The sequence below is a fragment of the Oncorhynchus masou genome, chromosome 18 (assembly GCF_036934945.1).
Source record: "Oncorhynchus masou masou isolate Uvic2021 chromosome 18, UVic_Omas_1.1, whole genome shotgun sequence".
NCBI lineage: Eukaryota > Metazoa > Chordata > Actinopteri > Salmoniformes > Salmonidae > Oncorhynchus > Oncorhynchus masou.
Window position 1 is genome coordinate 59,145,562 of NC_088229.1, and position 16,853 is coordinate 59,162,414.

Genomic DNA, 16,853 nt, shown 5'->3' on the forward strand with positions numbered 1-16,853 from the left:
GCCATTATGCATACATCATCAGTCCAAGTGCTCAAACTGGACGACAGCTCGTTGCATTCGCCTCACCTATATTTTGTTTCCTTAACGATGGACCTGCATACTACAAGTATTCAAAAACATATTTCACACATCTCTCTGCATGATGTGAAAAACACGTCATATTTGTTAAATGTTGCATAATAATAGTATGAGCTTGATGATTTGATGGCATCCAGAGGGGAGGGAACATGAGGTTGTACGGGGTACTGTGTTATAAAATGGACGTTGTATTCAGTGCAGGATCAGACCGACAGGGAATAGACTCAGTCCGCAATCCATCAGAGAAGATAGCAGACCTTTTCTGAGCTCACTCAGCAGCCAAATATCATTATTTCTTGAAGATATATACTTAAGTAAAAAAAAATAAAAAAAATAAAAAATAAAAAAAGTCTTATTTGAATATAGCTTTGCCTAGTATCATCACTTTCAATGGATATCTTGAAATTCCAGCTGGTAATAGTTACCCTGTTTGCACTGGTGTATCCATATCAAGGACTGTCGTTTAGTGTTGACAAGGAACACTGGGTATCAAAAGACTGGCAGGTAAGTGGAACGTTTTAGATTTCTATTATCAAGACGAGTTTATATCATTAGTATATTCCTGATTTGAACCAAGAACAAAAAAATATTTGCGAGTAATAATTGTCGCAATCGAACTTTGCTTTTTCACAAATAAATCAAGAAAAAAAGAAATGTTGTGGAAAAGACGCTCTTTAATCCTTTCGCCAGGATGAGCCACTGGAAGAGAGATTGTCCAGCCAAGTGGCTAGTCTGATAAAGAGATCCAAAGCCCGTCAGTTCTACGGGCTCATGGGCAAACGCTCAGGTAAGCACTAGAACGTTCTGTCTGTCCATAACAAGAAATGAATGACTTGAAAAGGGATCTTGAAGGAGAAAGACTAGAATACATGTTGAGTACGTATTATATCTAATTGACAAGAAAAGCAAATATTTTGAACTCAAATACATTTGAGTGCTTATCAGCTCCCTTTAATTACAGACGATCAGCCGCAGCCTATTAAAGTGGATAGAAAACGTGAGTATAGCACAACAAATATATTTTTAGAATAGTGGTATACAGTACACTCTGGTCCCTATACTATATTGTAGATTATTCAGTATCTAAATCATAACAATAACACATTTTGTGCATTATATGGATTTAAAATATGTTTTACATTTAACATGAGAAATAAATATGCATCTCCTTTTAAATGACTCTTTCCTGGTGATGTCTTCAACAGGAAATAAAGGGGACATGTTTGTTGGACTTATGGGAAGAAGAGCACTAAGTGGGGGTAAGAATTATTACACTTCATATAAAATCCTCTATAGCTCAGTTGGTAGAGGAGTATGGCTCTTGCAGCGTGGGTTCAATTCCCAGAACCCCCCCCCCCAATACGTAAAAATGTATACACGGATGACCAAAACACTTTGGATAAAAGAGTCTGCTAAATGGCATGATTTATATCATTTGAAATCTCAAGGCATTTTTTTTTTTTTTTTTTTTTTTTTTTTTAGACAAACACAGCAGAGAGAAGTCAAATTTAAAACAGGTGTCAACAATTGCAGTCGCGTGTCATAACCAAATGCAATGTTTTGTGCTGCAGAATCGTTCACGAGGATCATTCCAGATGCTCCAAGCACTGCGGTCGATGTCGCTGAGGGATCAGACACACAACCAGGTCTGTCATATACATTGATGTTACGGTTAATATCAGAGAGCACTTTGTAACACTGTAATGTAGTTTGCAAAATGTAATACAAGTTTTACTTTGCAATTTAAAAACATACATGTAAAACTTGCATTCGTGTTAACTAAATGCAAACGAAACATTTGAACTTGTATGTAATATTTTTTATTTCTTCATTTGGCAGATTCACAAGAGGAATGGGACCAACTCCAATATTACTAAAGCTAGAAAAAAAAAAGATTTGTTTTCATGACCTATACAATTTTGATATAGACTCAAAAAGGACTACCATACAAAACAAAACTGTATCTCATACTTGTAAGAAACAAAATGCTATATCTAAGGTATCAAAGTTCATGCTGATGATTATTGAATATTCCATCCCTCAAAAAATGTAATTGTCTCTGCAAACAATCGCAACTGTGTTGAATGAAATAAAATAGCCAGGAATGCTGCAGCCGGTCAGTTATATATGTTTTTGTGGACAAAGAAGCAAAAACACTCATGTGATCCACTAGTGTCAGAGCTCAGACGAGATGTACCTACATTCATAGCTCATCTTTAAGTGGATCTTTTAAAACAAGTCGTCAACTCACATTCTGTAACCTTCATTGTTTAACAATATTTCAGCCAAGAATTGATTGAATGGTTACATGGTGACATATTACTAAAATATAAATACAAGTCGAAATGTAAAAAGGGAAGAGAGTTCCTCCAGACACAAAAAAAACAAGTAAGGAACAGCTACAGGGTGGGTTTAGGGATAGAAGATCACTGTGGTATTGATGGGACTCCTATCCCGACAGGTGTGGTAGAAGAAAGATCACTGTGGTATTGATGGGACTCCTATCCCGGCAGGTGTGGTAGGAGAAAGGTCACTGTGGTATTGATGGGACTCCTATCCCGACAGGTGTGGTAGAAGAAAGATCACTGTGGTATTGATGGGACTCCTATCCCAACAGGTGTGGTAGAAGAAAGATCACTGTGGTATTGATGGGACTCCTATCCCGACAGGTGTGGTCGAAGAAAGATCACTGTGGTATTGATGGGACTCCTATCCCGACAGGTGTGGTAGAAGAAAGATCACTGTGGTATTGATGGGACTCCTATCCCGGCAGGTGTGGTAGAAGAAAGATCACTGTGGTATTGATGGGACTCCTATCCCGGCAGGTGTGGTAGAAGAAAGATCACTGTGGTATTGATGGGACTCCTATCCCGGCAGGTGTGGTAGAAGAAAGATCACTGTGGTATTGATGGGACTCCTATCCCGGCAGGTGTGGTAGAAGAAAGATCACTGTGGTATTGATGGGACTCCTATCCCGGCAGGTGTGGTAGAAGAAAGATCACTGTGGTATTGATGGGACTCCTATCCCAACAGGTGTGGTAGAAGAAAGATCACTGTGGTATTGATGGGACTCCTATCCTGGCAGGTGTGGTAGAAGAAAGTCAAGTTTATTAAGTGGCTCACTGGTGAGCCTACAGCCTATGTCCCTTTGGGCGGGGTCCATTTAAGCGAGCTGGGGTCGATGGTTTTGTTGTTGCTGCCTCTTTTGGTCTCCTTAGCTTTCCACTCATCGATCAGGTCCTGTGAGGGAGAGTTCAGTTCAATTAATTTATTGGCCCTTGAGGAATTTGCATTCAAGAGCACCGAGTCAAAGACATAAAATTATCAACATTTACATATATGAAATACAGTGGGTATCATAAGTATTCATCCAGCCTTGATTTTTTTCACATTGTTGCATTACAATGTGGGAATGGAATAGATTGAATTGTGATTTTGTTAGTGACCTACACAAAATAATCCATAATGTCAAAGTGAAAAGAAAAATATATAAATGTACTAAATAACTCAAATATAGGTCAAGTATTCACCTCTGTTTAACATTTACATTACATTTAAGTCATTTAGCAGACGCTCTTATCCAGAGCGACTTACAAATTGGTGAATTCACCTTCTGACATCCAGTGGAACAGCCACTTTACAATAGTGCATCTAAATCATTAAGGGGGAGGGGGGGGGGTGGGGTGAGAAGGATTACTTATCCTATCCTGAACTAATTAAGAAAGCCTCAATTAGTTCAGGAGTAAAATTTGTCTTAAATCACAAGGGGTTGAAATTATTTTGGAATGACTACCCCTTCCACTGTCCCCCATTCATGTGTAAGGTCTCTAGGTCACGTATTAAATTTAAAGCATAGATTTAACTACAAAGACCAGTGAGCATTTCGAAAGCCTCAAAGAAGGGCCGTGATTGGTAGATGGGTAACAATAACGAATCAGACATTGAATATCACTTTAAGCATGGCCACGTTAATAATTATGCTGTAGATGATGTATTAAACCACCCATACACATCAAAAGACAATCGTCCTTCTGAATTGAGATACAGGACAGGAAGGAAACTGCTCAGGGATGTCACCATGAGGCCATTGGTGATTTTAAAACAGCTACGGGGTTCAATGGTTGTGATGGGAGAAAACTGAGGATGGATCAACAACATTGTAGTGACTCCACAATAATGACCTACATGACAGAGAAAAGAAAAACACAAATATACAGAATAAAAAAATATTCCAAAACACGCATCCTGTATGCAACAATACATACCTATAAAAAAGTGTGGCAAAGGAATATACTTTTTGGCCTAAATCCAAAGCCTTATGTTTGGGGGCAATCCAACACATCAGTGAGTAACTGCCTCCTTATTTTCAAGCATGGTGGTGGCTGCATCATGGTATGGGTATTCTTGATATCGGCAAAGACTGGGGAGGTTTTTGGGATAAAAATAAATGGGATGAAGCTAAGCACAGGCAATATCCTTGAGGAGAATCTGCTTCAGTCTGCTTTACACCAGACACTGGGAGAGGAATTCACCTTTCAGCAGGACAATAACCTAAACCTACAACACCAGGCAAAATATATACTAGAGTTGCTTACCATGAAGACAGTGAATGTTCCTGAGTGGCCAAGTTAGTTGACACAGCATGAAGAATTAAAAATAATAAATGGGCAAATATTGCACAATCCAAGTGTGCAAAGCTCTTAGAGACTGACCCAAGAAGACGGACAGCTATAAATCGCTGCCAAAAGGTGTTACTAACGTGTATTGACTCAGGGGGTTCAATACTTAAAAAGGTACAGTATATTAGTGATTTATTCTTCGTTAATCAAAAAAATATATACAGTACCAGTCACCACCTACGAAGGTTATATCTTTACTTGTACTTTTTTCGACATCGTAAACTATGAAATAACATATGGAATCATGTAGTAACCAAAAGTGTTAAACAAATCAAATTGAGAATCTTCAAAGTAGGCACCCTTTGCCTTGATGACAGCTTTGCACACTCTTGGCATTCTCTCAACCAGCTTCATGAATGTTCTTCCAAAAGTCTTGAAGGATTTCCCACATATGCTGAGCATTTGTTGGCTGCTTTTCCTTCACTCTGCGGACTGACTCATCCCAAACTGGGTTGAGGTCGGGTGATTGTGAAGGCCAGGACATCTGATACAGCGCTTATATCACTCTCCTTCTTGGTCGAATAGCCCTTACACAGCCTGGAGGTGTGTTTGGGGTCATTGTCTTGTTGAAAAACAAATGATAGTGGGACTAAGAGCAAACCAGATGGGATATCGCTGCAGAATGCATCGAATAGTCTCCGCGATATGCAACTGTTCAGGGAAGTCAGGAACCAATACACGCAGTCAGTCAGGAAAGCAAAGGCCAGCTTCTTCAGGCAGAAATTTGCATCCTGTAGCTCTAACTCCAAAAAGTTCTGGGACACTGAAGTCCATGGAGAACAAGAACACCTCCTCCCAGCTGCCCACGGCACTGAGGCTAGGTAACACGGTCAACACCGATAAATCCATGATTATCGAAAACTTCAACAAGCATTTCTCAACGGCTGGCCATGCCTTCCTCCTGGCTACTCCAAACTCGGCCAACAGCTCCGCCCCCCCGCAGCTACTCGCCCAAGCCTCTCCAGGTTCTCCTTTACCCAAATCCAGATAGCAGATGTTCTGAAAGAGCTGCAAAACCTGGACCCGTACAAATCAGCTGGGCTTGACAATCTGGACCCTCTATTTCTGAAACTATCCGCCGCCATTGTCGCAAGCCCTATTACCAGCCTGTTCAACCTCTCTTTCATATCGTCTGAGATCCCCAAGGATTGGAAAGCTGCCGCAGTCATCCCCCTCTTCAAAAGGGGGAGACACCCTGGCCCCAAACTGTTACAGACCTATATCTATCCTGCCCTGCCTATCTAAGGTCTTCAAAAGCCAAGTCAACAAACAGGTCACTGACCATCTCGAATCCCACCCGAACCTCCTCCGCTGTGCAATCTGGTTTCCGAGCCGGTCACGGGTGCACCTCAGCCACACTCAAGGTACTAAACGATATCATTAACCGCTATCGATAAAAGACAGTACTGTGCAGCCGTCTTCATCGACCTTGCCACGGCTTTCGACTCTGTCAATCACCATATTCTTATCAGCAAACTCAGTAGTCTTGGTTTTTCTGATGACTGCCTTGCCTGGTTCACCAACTACTTCTCTGATAGAGTTCAGTGTGTCAAATCGGAGGGCATGCTGTCCGGTCCTCTGGCAGTCTCTATGGGGGTGCCACAGGGTTCAATTCTCGGGCCGACTCTTTTCTCTGTATATATCAATGATGTTGCTCTTGCTGCGCGCGATTCCCTGATCCACCTCTACGCAGACGACACCATTCTGTATACTTCTGGCCCTTCCTTGGACACTCTGCTATCTAACCCCCAAACGAGCCTCAATGCCATACAACACTCCTTCTGTGGCCTCCAACTGCTCTTAAACGCTAGTAAAACCTCATCCCCATACTGTTTTTATTCATTTACTTTTCTGCTCTTTTGCACACCAATATCTCTACCTGTACATGACCATCTGATCATTTATCACTACAGTGTTAATCTGCTAAATTGTAATTATTTGCCTACCTCCTCATGCCTTTTGCACACCTTTTTTTTCTACTGTGTTATTGACTTGTTAATTGTTTACTCCATGTGTAACTCTGTGTTGTCTGTTCACACTGCTATGCTTTATCTTGGCCAGGTCGCAGTTGCAAATGAGAACTTGTTCTCAACTAGCCTACCTGGTTAAATTGTGCCTTGAATTCTAAATAAATCACTGACAGTGTCAGCAGCAAAGCACCCCCATAACACCTCCTCCATGTTTCACGGTGGGAACCACACATGTGGAGATGTGTCTGTTACTTGAACTCTGTGAAGCATTTATTTGGGCTGCAATCAGAGGTGCAGTTAACTCTAATGAACTTATCCTCTGCAGCAGAAGTAACTCTAGGTCTTCCTTTCCTGTGGCGGTCCTCATGAGAGCCAGTTTCATCATGGCACTTGATGGTTTTTGCGACTGCACTTGAAAAACTTTTGAAAATTTCCGTATTGACTGACCTTCATGACTTGAAGTAATGGACTGTCATTTCTCTTTTCTTATTGGAGCGGTTCTTGCCATAATATGGACTTGGTCTTTTACCAAATAGGGCCGTCTTCTGTATACCCCCCTTACCTTGTCACAACACAACTGATTGGCTCAAATGCATTAAGGAAAGAAATTCCACAAATTAATTTTTAACAAGGCACACCTGTTAATTGAAATACATTTCAGGCGACTAACTCATGACACAGGTTGAGAGAATGCCAAGAGTGAGCAAAGCTGACATCAAGGCAAAGGGTTGCTATTTGAATAATCTCAAATATAAAATATATTTTGATTTGGTTCACACTTTTTTGGTTACTACATGATTCCATGTGTGTTATTTCATAGTTTTGATGTCTTCACTATTATTCTACAATGTAGAAAATATAGTAAAAATAAAGAAAAACCCTTGAATGCATAGGTGTTCTAAAACTTTTGACCGGTAGTGTATATATGAAAATGTTTTCCACTGACATAGGTATTTTATGTCGATCGTTGACATTTTTTTTTTTTTTTACAATTAAATCCATTTTAAAATCATACTTTGCAACACAAAATGTGAAGAAATCCAAGGGGGTGAATAATTATGAAACCCACTGCAGATAACCACACAAAACAGATGGACAGGGCTACATACACACAAGCTACAGTAAACACATGACATATCCTTGATTTTGCAGTTTCTCAAATGTTCACAGAACTCCTCCTTCACAGGTTTTAGGTGCCTCGCCTAGGGTATTAATTGACAAACTGGGCTGAATGGAATATTGTGATGTCACACACTGTTGGGTACGTGATGGGGGACATTCCTTAACCCTTTACCTATATGGATAGGCCCCAAATGAAATGCTCAAACAGAAAAAAATATTAGAATATGCATAATCACAGTTGCAATTGAAAGGGAAAACTTCTGAGAATTATCTGAACAAACAGTTCACCTGAGACAGGAACCGAATTCACTGTTGATTTTATGTGCATTTCACCAACACTGTACTTTTTGCAGCCATTTGTTTCGATAACAGAAAATCGGGCAATACTAAAACGCTGAATACATTCAATAGTATTCCTGCAAGATCTGGGGTCGATAGAACATAAGATATAATCTTACAAGGATTTGAGTGAGAGATCTCACTTGTATCTTCAAGTGGCCACTCCAAAGTGTGCAGTGATTTCAATGCACGTAGGACTCAGGCAGTAGAGCATTCAACTAGGAGTTTATTATTTTTTAGCTTTCCTGGCTGTGCCTTTGGAGGAACTGAACAGAGCACACTTGTAGCTAGCGGGTGGTAGTCCCATTTAGAACGCCTGTCATTTGAAAGTTATACATCGTAAAGCGGACACCCAGAGTTCTGATGCAATGTATAGTATGTTACTGTACAGCCACCGCGGTCCAATTTCATCTCTTATCAGTGACCAAGTCTCCCATTTTTGATCCCGTACATGGGATCAGAGTATAAAGGGTTAGCCGATGTTGATATTGTCATGACACACACCTTCATGAAGGGGACACTTACCTGTCTCTTCAAGACGAGGTGCTTTCCCTTCCAGTACTTAAGCATCTGCAGGGACTGCAGGGTGCTGACAATGTCCACTGGGTTCACCGCGGTCTCCTGGCTGATCTCTGAACACACACACACGAGTACAACGCACAGCTCTTCACGCACTCATTCAAAATACTGAATCGTGCCAAGAGTACCGTTTCATATGCTGTTCCTAGTCATTCAAATGCTCGGTAGAAAATCCTCTCACGTGTTCAAATGAAACTGAGGCTAACCTGAACAAGCTAAATAATTAACAACATTAAATCATCAACATTTACAGACTTGACAACCATAAAACAGATTGATAGGGCTGTAAACACACAAGCTACAGCGAATACATGACAAATAGAGTGATAAATCAAAGGTAGGCCTTCCCAGGTTTAATGCTTAGTGCATGTTCGTTAAGCAGTTTGATGCTCCACCTACGGACTAATTCAATATGAGAGGTGAATTAGCCTATATGGACAGGATCAAATTAAAATGTTTCTAAATTAGAAAAAAATACATATGCTTATGTGGGAGAAATTTAAAGAGGACACTTTGGAGATTGTGTGTGAGTGTATGGCGTGTGTGTTTGACCGGAACAAGCTACATAATTTACCCGGGTAATTTTAAACCCTCACCTTTGACCCTAAACTAATTGTAGATTGTTGAGGAAATATTTTCTCAACGGTCAAGAGCGGCATTAAGCACCAAAACATATTTGCAAAAATCAGTTCTTTGTAAAGTCCTCTGTCACCTTTGATGGAGATCTCTTTGCCCTGGAAGTTGTACATGTAACGCAGCAGCACCTCTTTCCAGTAGCTACGGTAGCTGATGAGGCCCAGGTCCGAGAGGGGCCGCTCTGGGGAGCCCACCTTCTCCTCCACCTTGGACAGCAGGTAGCCTACAGAAAGGGGAGAGCGCCGGCAGGGTGGTCACTAGCAGTTCTAATAAGTAATGAGATGGACTGCACTTACATAGCAATGAGACCTGGTGGAGAAAAGCAAAAAAACTGCTAAAGGAACTGTAGTTTCTACTGCAATAACCGTGTAATAACAACACATAAAGAAGTTGCTTTCAGGACATTAAAAGCCATTTTTTGGCAAGACTGTTGTCATTCCTGGGAGGCTTAACAAAATAAATCAACATCTCGAAATGCCACCTGGCTGTAGTTGCAGTAGCCAATCTAACAAGGGGAAAACAGAGTTGGTCTATACTTACTGAAGTCAATCAGCATCTTCCCAAAGCCTTGCCTCATGTACTGGGGCATTGTCAGGATGCAGGAGACGTTGTAGTTGAGGAAAGAGTTCTTCTCCTGAAAAAACAGAGGATACGGGTCTGAATCTCATCTTTAAAACTAAAGTAATGACAGAGACGTCCCTAATAATCATTTTTAAAAAAGCTCCGTTATAAACCGTATCAAAAAGTTATGGGAGACACTATCAATTTGAACAGAGTATAATGGATGGGTACCTTAGAGAAGTATCCCACAAGATGGCAGCCTGTGTTGTCTGCCTCAGTCATAACGTAGAACAGAAAGGGTTCCACGTCGTAGTACAGTGTCTTGTGATCCAGGAAGAGCTTGGCGAGTAGACACAGGTTCTGGCAGTAGATCTGGAAAAGGAAACCACACACCATTTAAATTCCCCAAAGACCTTGCCAGGGATAATGTAGGGGCGTAAGGTAGACTAGCGGTTAGAGCTAATTTCCTCCAGGGGTGCCGTACTACTGTGGCCGACCCTGTAAAACAACATTTCACTGCACCTATCCAGTGTATGTGACCTATCCATATATTAATATTCTATGTAGCTTGTTTTATAGGAGTGCAAGGCACCAGTGGGGTTAGGGTCCCTGATGAAATGTGAGACATGACAAAACGAAAGGTAATAATTCAACCATAATTATTTCTTTGTTCTTGAGACCGGAGAATAAAACGGAGACAGGAAAAAAAGCATTTGTTGTGTACGAGTCCAGGGTGAGTTCAAGTGTGTAGGTCCCCTCACCTTGTTCTTCTTGCCGTCCACCTCAAAAACAGAGATGGCTCCCTTCCTGTAGACCTCATCGCCGGGCGGATGCTTCCACACACACTTAGCCTAACAAACACACAGAGAGACACTATTGATTTGCTCATTAAACCATTAAAAAAGGCCTCTCTGAAGAGTTTCAGCTGAAATTGAAGTCATTGGGTGAGTTTAGAATTCCCAAACATATGACAAAAGGAGCTTAAACTTTGATTGGCTGTTGCATGCAGTTTCAATCACATTTGAGTTGCTTCGAGTATCAGCAAAGGTTGCTTGAGAGGATGTCACTTGCAACCTGCAACAAACATTGTGTGAAAGTTGATTCGTGTGACCCCAGCTTAAGAGGTGATAGGACTGGCTTTTCTACAGTGCCTTCAGGAAGTATTCATACCCCTCGACTTATTCCACATTTTGCTGTATTACAGCCTGAATTCACAATGGATTAAATCGATATTGTTCCCCTTACCCATCCATACACAATACCCCATGACGTCAAAATGAAAACATGTTTTTAGAAATATTTGCAAATGTATTGACAATAAAACACAGAAATCTCATTTACATAAGTATTCAAACCTCTGAGTTAACACTTTGCACCTTTGGTGGCGATTCAATAAAATGTATTTATAAAGCCCAGCTTTGAGTCGTCTTGGGTATGTCTATGAGCTTAGAACAATGTTTATTTTTGTACCATGATAGGACCCTATATCATTAACATTGTACTCCGCTGTTGGTGTTCAGGAAAGTCAACATTTGTCAGGATAAAAAGGAAAATACTTTTTCTCAAAAGGAGTGCAGCTGCGGGAGTTGTACCGTAGACCATTTGGAAGAATCTTTGAACATCTGCAGATTTTCTCAAAGCTCTTAAACTAGATTGCTGTTCATCGCCTCTCCCAAGTCTTTCCACAGATTTTCAATGGGATTTAAATCTTGGCTTTGACTGGAACACTCAAGGACTTTCACATTCATGTTCTGAAACCAATCCAGCAGTGTTTTGGCTGTATTTTTGGGGTCATTATCCTGTTGGAATGTGGAATCTATGCCCCAGTTTAAGGTCGTTTGCACTCATCAAGAGTTTGCTGTATTTGGCTCCAGTCATTGTTCCCTCTATCCTTACCAGTCTCCTAGTCCCTGACGCTAAAAAGCATCCTACATAGCATGATTCTTCCCCGTTGGGAGATGAGCTGTGCTTGATTTTCTCCAGACACAGAGCTTTGCATTCAGGCTAAAGAGTTACATTTGTCTCATCAGACCACAGAATAATTTGCCTTATGCATGCTGTCATGAGAATATTTCTCAGGTGTGGCTTCCGACTAGACACTCTTCCATAAAGCCTAGATTGGTGAAGTGCTGTAGAGACCGTTGTCCTTGTGGCAGGTTCTCCCATCTCAGCCAAGGAATTCTGTAGTTCTGTCTAGGTCACTTCCATGACCAAGGTCCTTCTTACCCAGTTCGGTCTGACAGCCAGATCTAGGCAGTTTCAGATTTGTTTTAATTTGTCAATGATGGAGACCACTGCTCTCTTCAAAACTTTTAACACTAGAAATGGTTTTATACCCTTCCCCAGACACAACAATTCTATCTCGGAGATCTACAGACAGTTCTTTGGACTTGACAAGTTTTTGCTCTGATATCTACGGTTAACTGTGGGACCTTATATAGACATGTGTGTTTCTTTCTAAATGTATGTCCAAACAACTGAATTGGCAACAGGTGAACTCCAATCAAGTTGTCGTGACAGCTCAAGGATGATCAAAGTAAATTGGATGCACCAGAGCTACATTTTGGGTGGCATAGCAAAGGGGTGGGAATGCCTATGTAAATGAGATATATCTGTAATTCATTTTCAATACATTTCTAAAAACATGTTTTCACTTTGTCATTATGGGGTAGAGTGTGTAGACGGGTGAGTGAAAAAAAAATCATATTTAATCTATTTTGAATTCGGGCTGTAACAAAACGTGGAATAACAAAGTCGAAGGCACTGTATATCTTACCATGTGTCGTCTCAGAATGGTCTGGCTCTTCATGTACTTGAGGCAGAACTCGCAGACGTAGAGACGTCCCAGGCGGGCGTACTCCTCGGGGTAGGGAGAGTGGTACCACGTGTCCAGCTCGTAGCGGCCGAACAGGATGGTCTTGATCATGTTGCTGCCCTCCGTGATCTGTCCCTGGATCCGCAGCTTCTCCTGTGGCGTTTTCAATAAGCGGCAAACGAGAGAGGAGAAATATGAAATTCTTCTAAACTACCAAGAACATCTTATCTACAATAATCTAAAACACGATTGGTTTATTATGCATGAAGGTGCACTGAGGTTTTTGTCTTACCAGATCTTCAGATGCGCGTGCCTGGGCTTTTCTGAAAAGCTCCAGGTCATATTCACTAGTGATGTTCTCCAGAAGAGGTTCTCTGGTGTTGCCGTGGCTCTGTCGATGCTCCTGTAGACGAGATGGAAAGAAAAAGAGTTGGGTGACGGAGTGCTGATTGTGACAATAAACAGGTTTTATTGAATATACTCTTTAAAGAGGTAGCGGTTCAGACTTTTCCTGAAAGATGGGCCACTGTCCTGACATTAGGGGCAAGCTTGTTCCACCATTGGGGTGCCAAGACAGAGAAGAGCTTTGACTGGGCTGATCAGGAGCTGCCCTCCCGTAGGGGTGGAAGGGCCAAGTGACCAGAGGGTCCCCATAGCAAACATGATTCTCCCTCTAGTCATTAGAATAGGGGAGATCTGTCCTGTGTCTCACCATGTACTTCTCCTTCTGCTCCTTGGGAAGCCCAGAATTCCTCCCCTTTCTCATCTCCGTCACCTGTTCTTTGTATCTCGTCTGTTTTGATGTGGGCATCTGGTGGACACAACAGGAATACATTGTGATTTTAGCAATTTTTTTTATTTTACCCCCTTTTTTGATCTTGTCTCATCACTGCAATGGGCTCGGGAGGCGAAGGTCGAGTCATGCGTCCTCCGAAACATGAACAGCCAAACCGCGCTTCTTAATACCTGCCTGCTTAACCCGGAAGCCAGCCGCACCAATGTGTTGGAGGAAACACCGTTCACCTGACGACCGAGGTCAGCCTGCGGGCGCCTGGCCAGCCAGAAGGAGTTGCTAGAGCGTGGTGAGCCAATTGAAGCCTCACCCAGCCAAACCCTCCCTTAATCCGGGCGACGCTGGGCCAATTGTGCGCCGCCCTATGGGACTCCCGATCACAGCCGGTTGTGAGACAGTGCCCTAGACCACTACACCACTCGGGGGGCCCTTTATTTACTTTTACATGATAAAATGAATCACCTTAAAAAGTATTCAACATAAATTTAATCAATTTTACCTGATGTCGTGTAGCGTGTCTGTTGCTTTCCTCCTGCACCTTTGATTCTTCTTCGTGTTTCTCGCGAGTGGTTGCTTTCACCTGTCAATAAAAAGGATGAATAAACTTATTGGACATTTGATTCTCTGTAGCTCTCATTGTACGAGACAACGAAGTTAATGTACCTCAATAAGCAATGCCAAATATTTGAATGACATATTTACCTTGCATTCATCAGCAGATAGGTTATGGTAAAGAGGACATCCTGAAACCGCAAAATGGCGTTCATGTTTTCCTGTTAGATGTCCTGCAAGGAACACGAGAGACAGAAAAGCAATGAGTTTACATATAATTAAATGAATTGACCAGAGATATTTCATAATAAGAATCTTAACAAGAATCATGACAAGTCTTGTTCAGCATCCACTAAACTAGCAGTGGTGCCACTAACCAAATAGTCACTTGTCTTACCCAGTGAGTTGCATCCCGGTGTGGGACACTTCATGTTAAAATTGTAGGTCTCATGGCAGCGGCGGCGCTTGGGCCGGTGGGAGAGGTCCTTGTCTGAGTCTCTGAGGGCGGGGTCTTTGGCCACACTCTCGTCGTGGGAGGCGTTGGGGCTGGAGATGTCCAGCTCAGACTCAGATGATGGGGCGTTGCCTGTGGGAGTCAACGGCGGAGACTCGTCATGGTCGCCGACTCGCTTCACATCTGGTGTGTCTACATTGGCATGTGGGAGAAACAGCACAACATTCAGCTACACTGACAATGTAGGATAAAATAATGGAATCTTCTAGCAATTGTTAGCCCTCACAGGGTCTCCTATACAGGTGATTGACTCGTTGTTCGCTAGCCTAACTACTACAGTTGCAATGTAGGTTTTGATTCATAACTAAAGCACCCATCCCATGGCTTTCTTTACCTTGTGAGCTTTGGCTGAGGCGTAGAGATGCTCTTGTGAGGCGTGTTCTCTTGGGCATGTTCCCATCACTCTCTGAGCTGTTTGTCTGTTCTCTCTCTGCAGAGGAGTCTGAATCTTCAGTCCCATCAGAGCCGCTCCCCAAATGCACACTCTGTGATAGAATGAAAAAAAAGTAAGACTGGTAGGGCTAACGCGTTAGCCAGGTAACTTGACGATATCTAGCTAGCTAACGTTAACTATTTGCTTGTCATGATGGCTCTAACTAGGTTATAGAATTGTTGCGAACGTTAGCTCCTTCAAATGTATCCATTTCTCATGAATGAGATATACAGCTAGCTAATTACTCTCTACAAATCGATATGTAAACACAGCCTTAATAGCTAGCTACCTAGTCAGTTAACGTTAGCCAAATAGGCAACGCAACATTAGCAAAACACCATTGTAGCATTAGCTAGCAATCTACCTTGAAAGCGTAAAAAAAGAGGCCATTTTAGCTTACTAACTTGGGTTATCTGCAGTAGCTAACTAGATAGTTAGCATCAAGTTATCTAGCTAGTTAAGAAACATACATACTTTCGAATGCATAATAGAGACCACTGGCTAACATTTTAGCAACGTTATGCTAGCAGCATAGCTAGTCAAGTTAGCTTTATCCAGCTAGCTAGCTAACGCCGTAACGTTAGCTTCCGACATACATGTTTCGTACCTGTCGTCTACGGGGCATATTTGCCTTGATGAACGCCGGTTCCTATGCCGCCCGTCTCATACAACAACGTAGTTCCCAAAATGTATAATAAATGCAGTGGATGGAACTGTTTTAGATTTAAAGTTTTTACTTTAAAAAAACGTGTATGTACACACAACATTGGCTATGTCTCGCGCCACATTTTCGGTACAACACACTTCCGTTTGGAACCTCTGTGTAATGTCACATGTGGTACTGTCTCCACTGGGTGGCACTGTATAGGTGGCACGCCAGTCTTATTTTCAACTCATTCAACATCTGATCTACTTATCAAAAGGCACATCTCAATCCGTGGTCCAGATAAATTCTAATCAAATTTGATTGGTCACATACACGTGTTTAGCAGATGTTATTGCGGGTGAAGAGAAATGCTTGTACATCATGAAATAGCACAAGTGTGGGGGTGGGCCTTTCCTCTTTTGTTCTTTTTTTGCCCCTCTTTTGTTTTTTTGGGGAGAAGATAGATTTTTGGCCCAGTTGTTCCTCGCTTCGTCTCTTTAAAAAAAAAAATATTTTCAATTTTATTTTCAATTTCAAATTCCAATACAATAACGAAAAAACATTGAGCATCACTACAAATATATTTTCTCTGAAGAAATAATATTTATTATTCAAGCACGGGGGAGGCCTATGACATTACGAATTCCTATCAAACCAAAGCCTTGAATGCCCTACTCCTTTAAGTTTGCAGTTGTGTCTAAAAATACTATTTTACAGAAGAAACGAAAATAATAATAATTACCCTTTAGTGTGTGTACTTTACTGTATTAATACTTGGGATACCGCTTTTCAACAAGAAAAGTAATTTTTTCAATGGTAAACGGCCTGATTGAACTATCTTAATTTATCTGCCATATTTGCTAACACTTTCTGTCACACGTGGGTTATAGGTCTCGAATATATTTCGAAATCTTTGTTTCTTCCTAATTTGTATGACTCTTGTACAGTTCTACTAGTTTACATACATTGGTGTGAGTTCTAAAGCTATCTGTACTACGGGATAACTATGTGTTGTCTCATGTCAAAAACCAAAGCAGACATATCAGTGATGATTAAATGTATTATCCCACTGATTGGACATTACTCACCTTTTATTGTGAAGCTCAGTAACTCTATGTAAAAATAGAGTATATATG

General features: G+C 41.4%; 2 protein-coding genes across 3 annotated transcripts; one reads left to right on the top strand and one right to left on the bottom strand.

The window, feature by feature from the left end:
• The first annotated feature begins 240 nt into the window (after positions 1–240).
• On the top strand, positions 241–2,190 carry LOC135504976 (protachykinin-1-like). The gene is made up of 6 exons (XM_064923958.1): positions 241–582; positions 769–865; positions 1,040–1,075; positions 1,284–1,337; positions 1,650–1,724; positions 1,918–2,190. Exons 1-6 carry the CDS (start codon positions 469–471, stop codon positions 1,953–1,955), a joined length of 414 nt encoding a protein of 137 aa, XP_064780030.1. The 5' UTR covers positions 241–468; the 3' UTR covers positions 1,956–2,190.
• On the bottom strand, positions 1,883–15,899 carry LOC135504975 (histone acetyltransferase KAT7-like). 2 transcript variants are annotated; one of them, XM_064923957.1, is made up of 14 exons: positions 15,679–15,899; positions 14,973–15,123; positions 14,522–14,770; positions 14,275–14,357; positions 14,072–14,152; positions 13,492–13,590; positions 13,072–13,182; positions 12,741–12,932; positions 10,726–10,815; positions 10,196–10,336; positions 9,944–10,037; positions 9,480–9,626; positions 8,714–8,820; positions 1,883–3,318 (listed from the first exon to the last, which is right to left on the bottom strand). In XM_064923957.1, the coding sequence occupies exons 1-14, from the start codon at positions 15,694–15,696 to the stop codon at positions 3,217–3,219; spliced, it is 1,665 nt and encodes a 554-aa protein (XP_064780029.1). In that variant the 5' UTR covers positions 15,697–15,899; the 3' UTR covers positions 1,883–3,216. The 2 variants fall into 2 exon arrangements, with proteins under 2 accessions (XP_064780029.1, XP_064780028.1); XM_064923956.1 differs by having other exon boundaries at positions 12,741–12,944.
• Positions 15,900–16,853: the final 954 nt, after the last annotated feature.

Bases quoted from the DNA above. Each gene is read 5' to 3' on its own strand.
- LOC135504975 (XM_064923956.1), bottom strand. The intron at 10,337-10,725 runs GTGAGGGGACCT...TTCCTTTTCCAG, and splicing joins TGGACGGCAAGAAGAACAAG to ATCTACTGCCAGAACCTGTG. The intron at 8,821-9,479 runs GTGACAGAGGAC...GTGTGTGTTCAG, and splicing joins CAAAGAGATCTCCATCAAAG to AGATCAGCCAGGAGACCGCG.
- LOC135504976 (XM_064923958.1), top strand. From the start codon at position 469: ATGGATATCTTGAAATTCCAGCTGGTAATAGTTACCCTGTTTGCACTG. The intron at 866-1,039 runs GTAAGCACTAGA...CTTTAATTACAG, and splicing joins GCTCATGGGCAAACGCTCAG to ACGATCAGCCGCAGCCTATT. The intron at 1,725-1,917 runs GTCTGTCATATA...TTCATTTGGCAG, and splicing joins GGGATCAGACACACAACCAG to ATTCACAAGAGGAATGGGAC.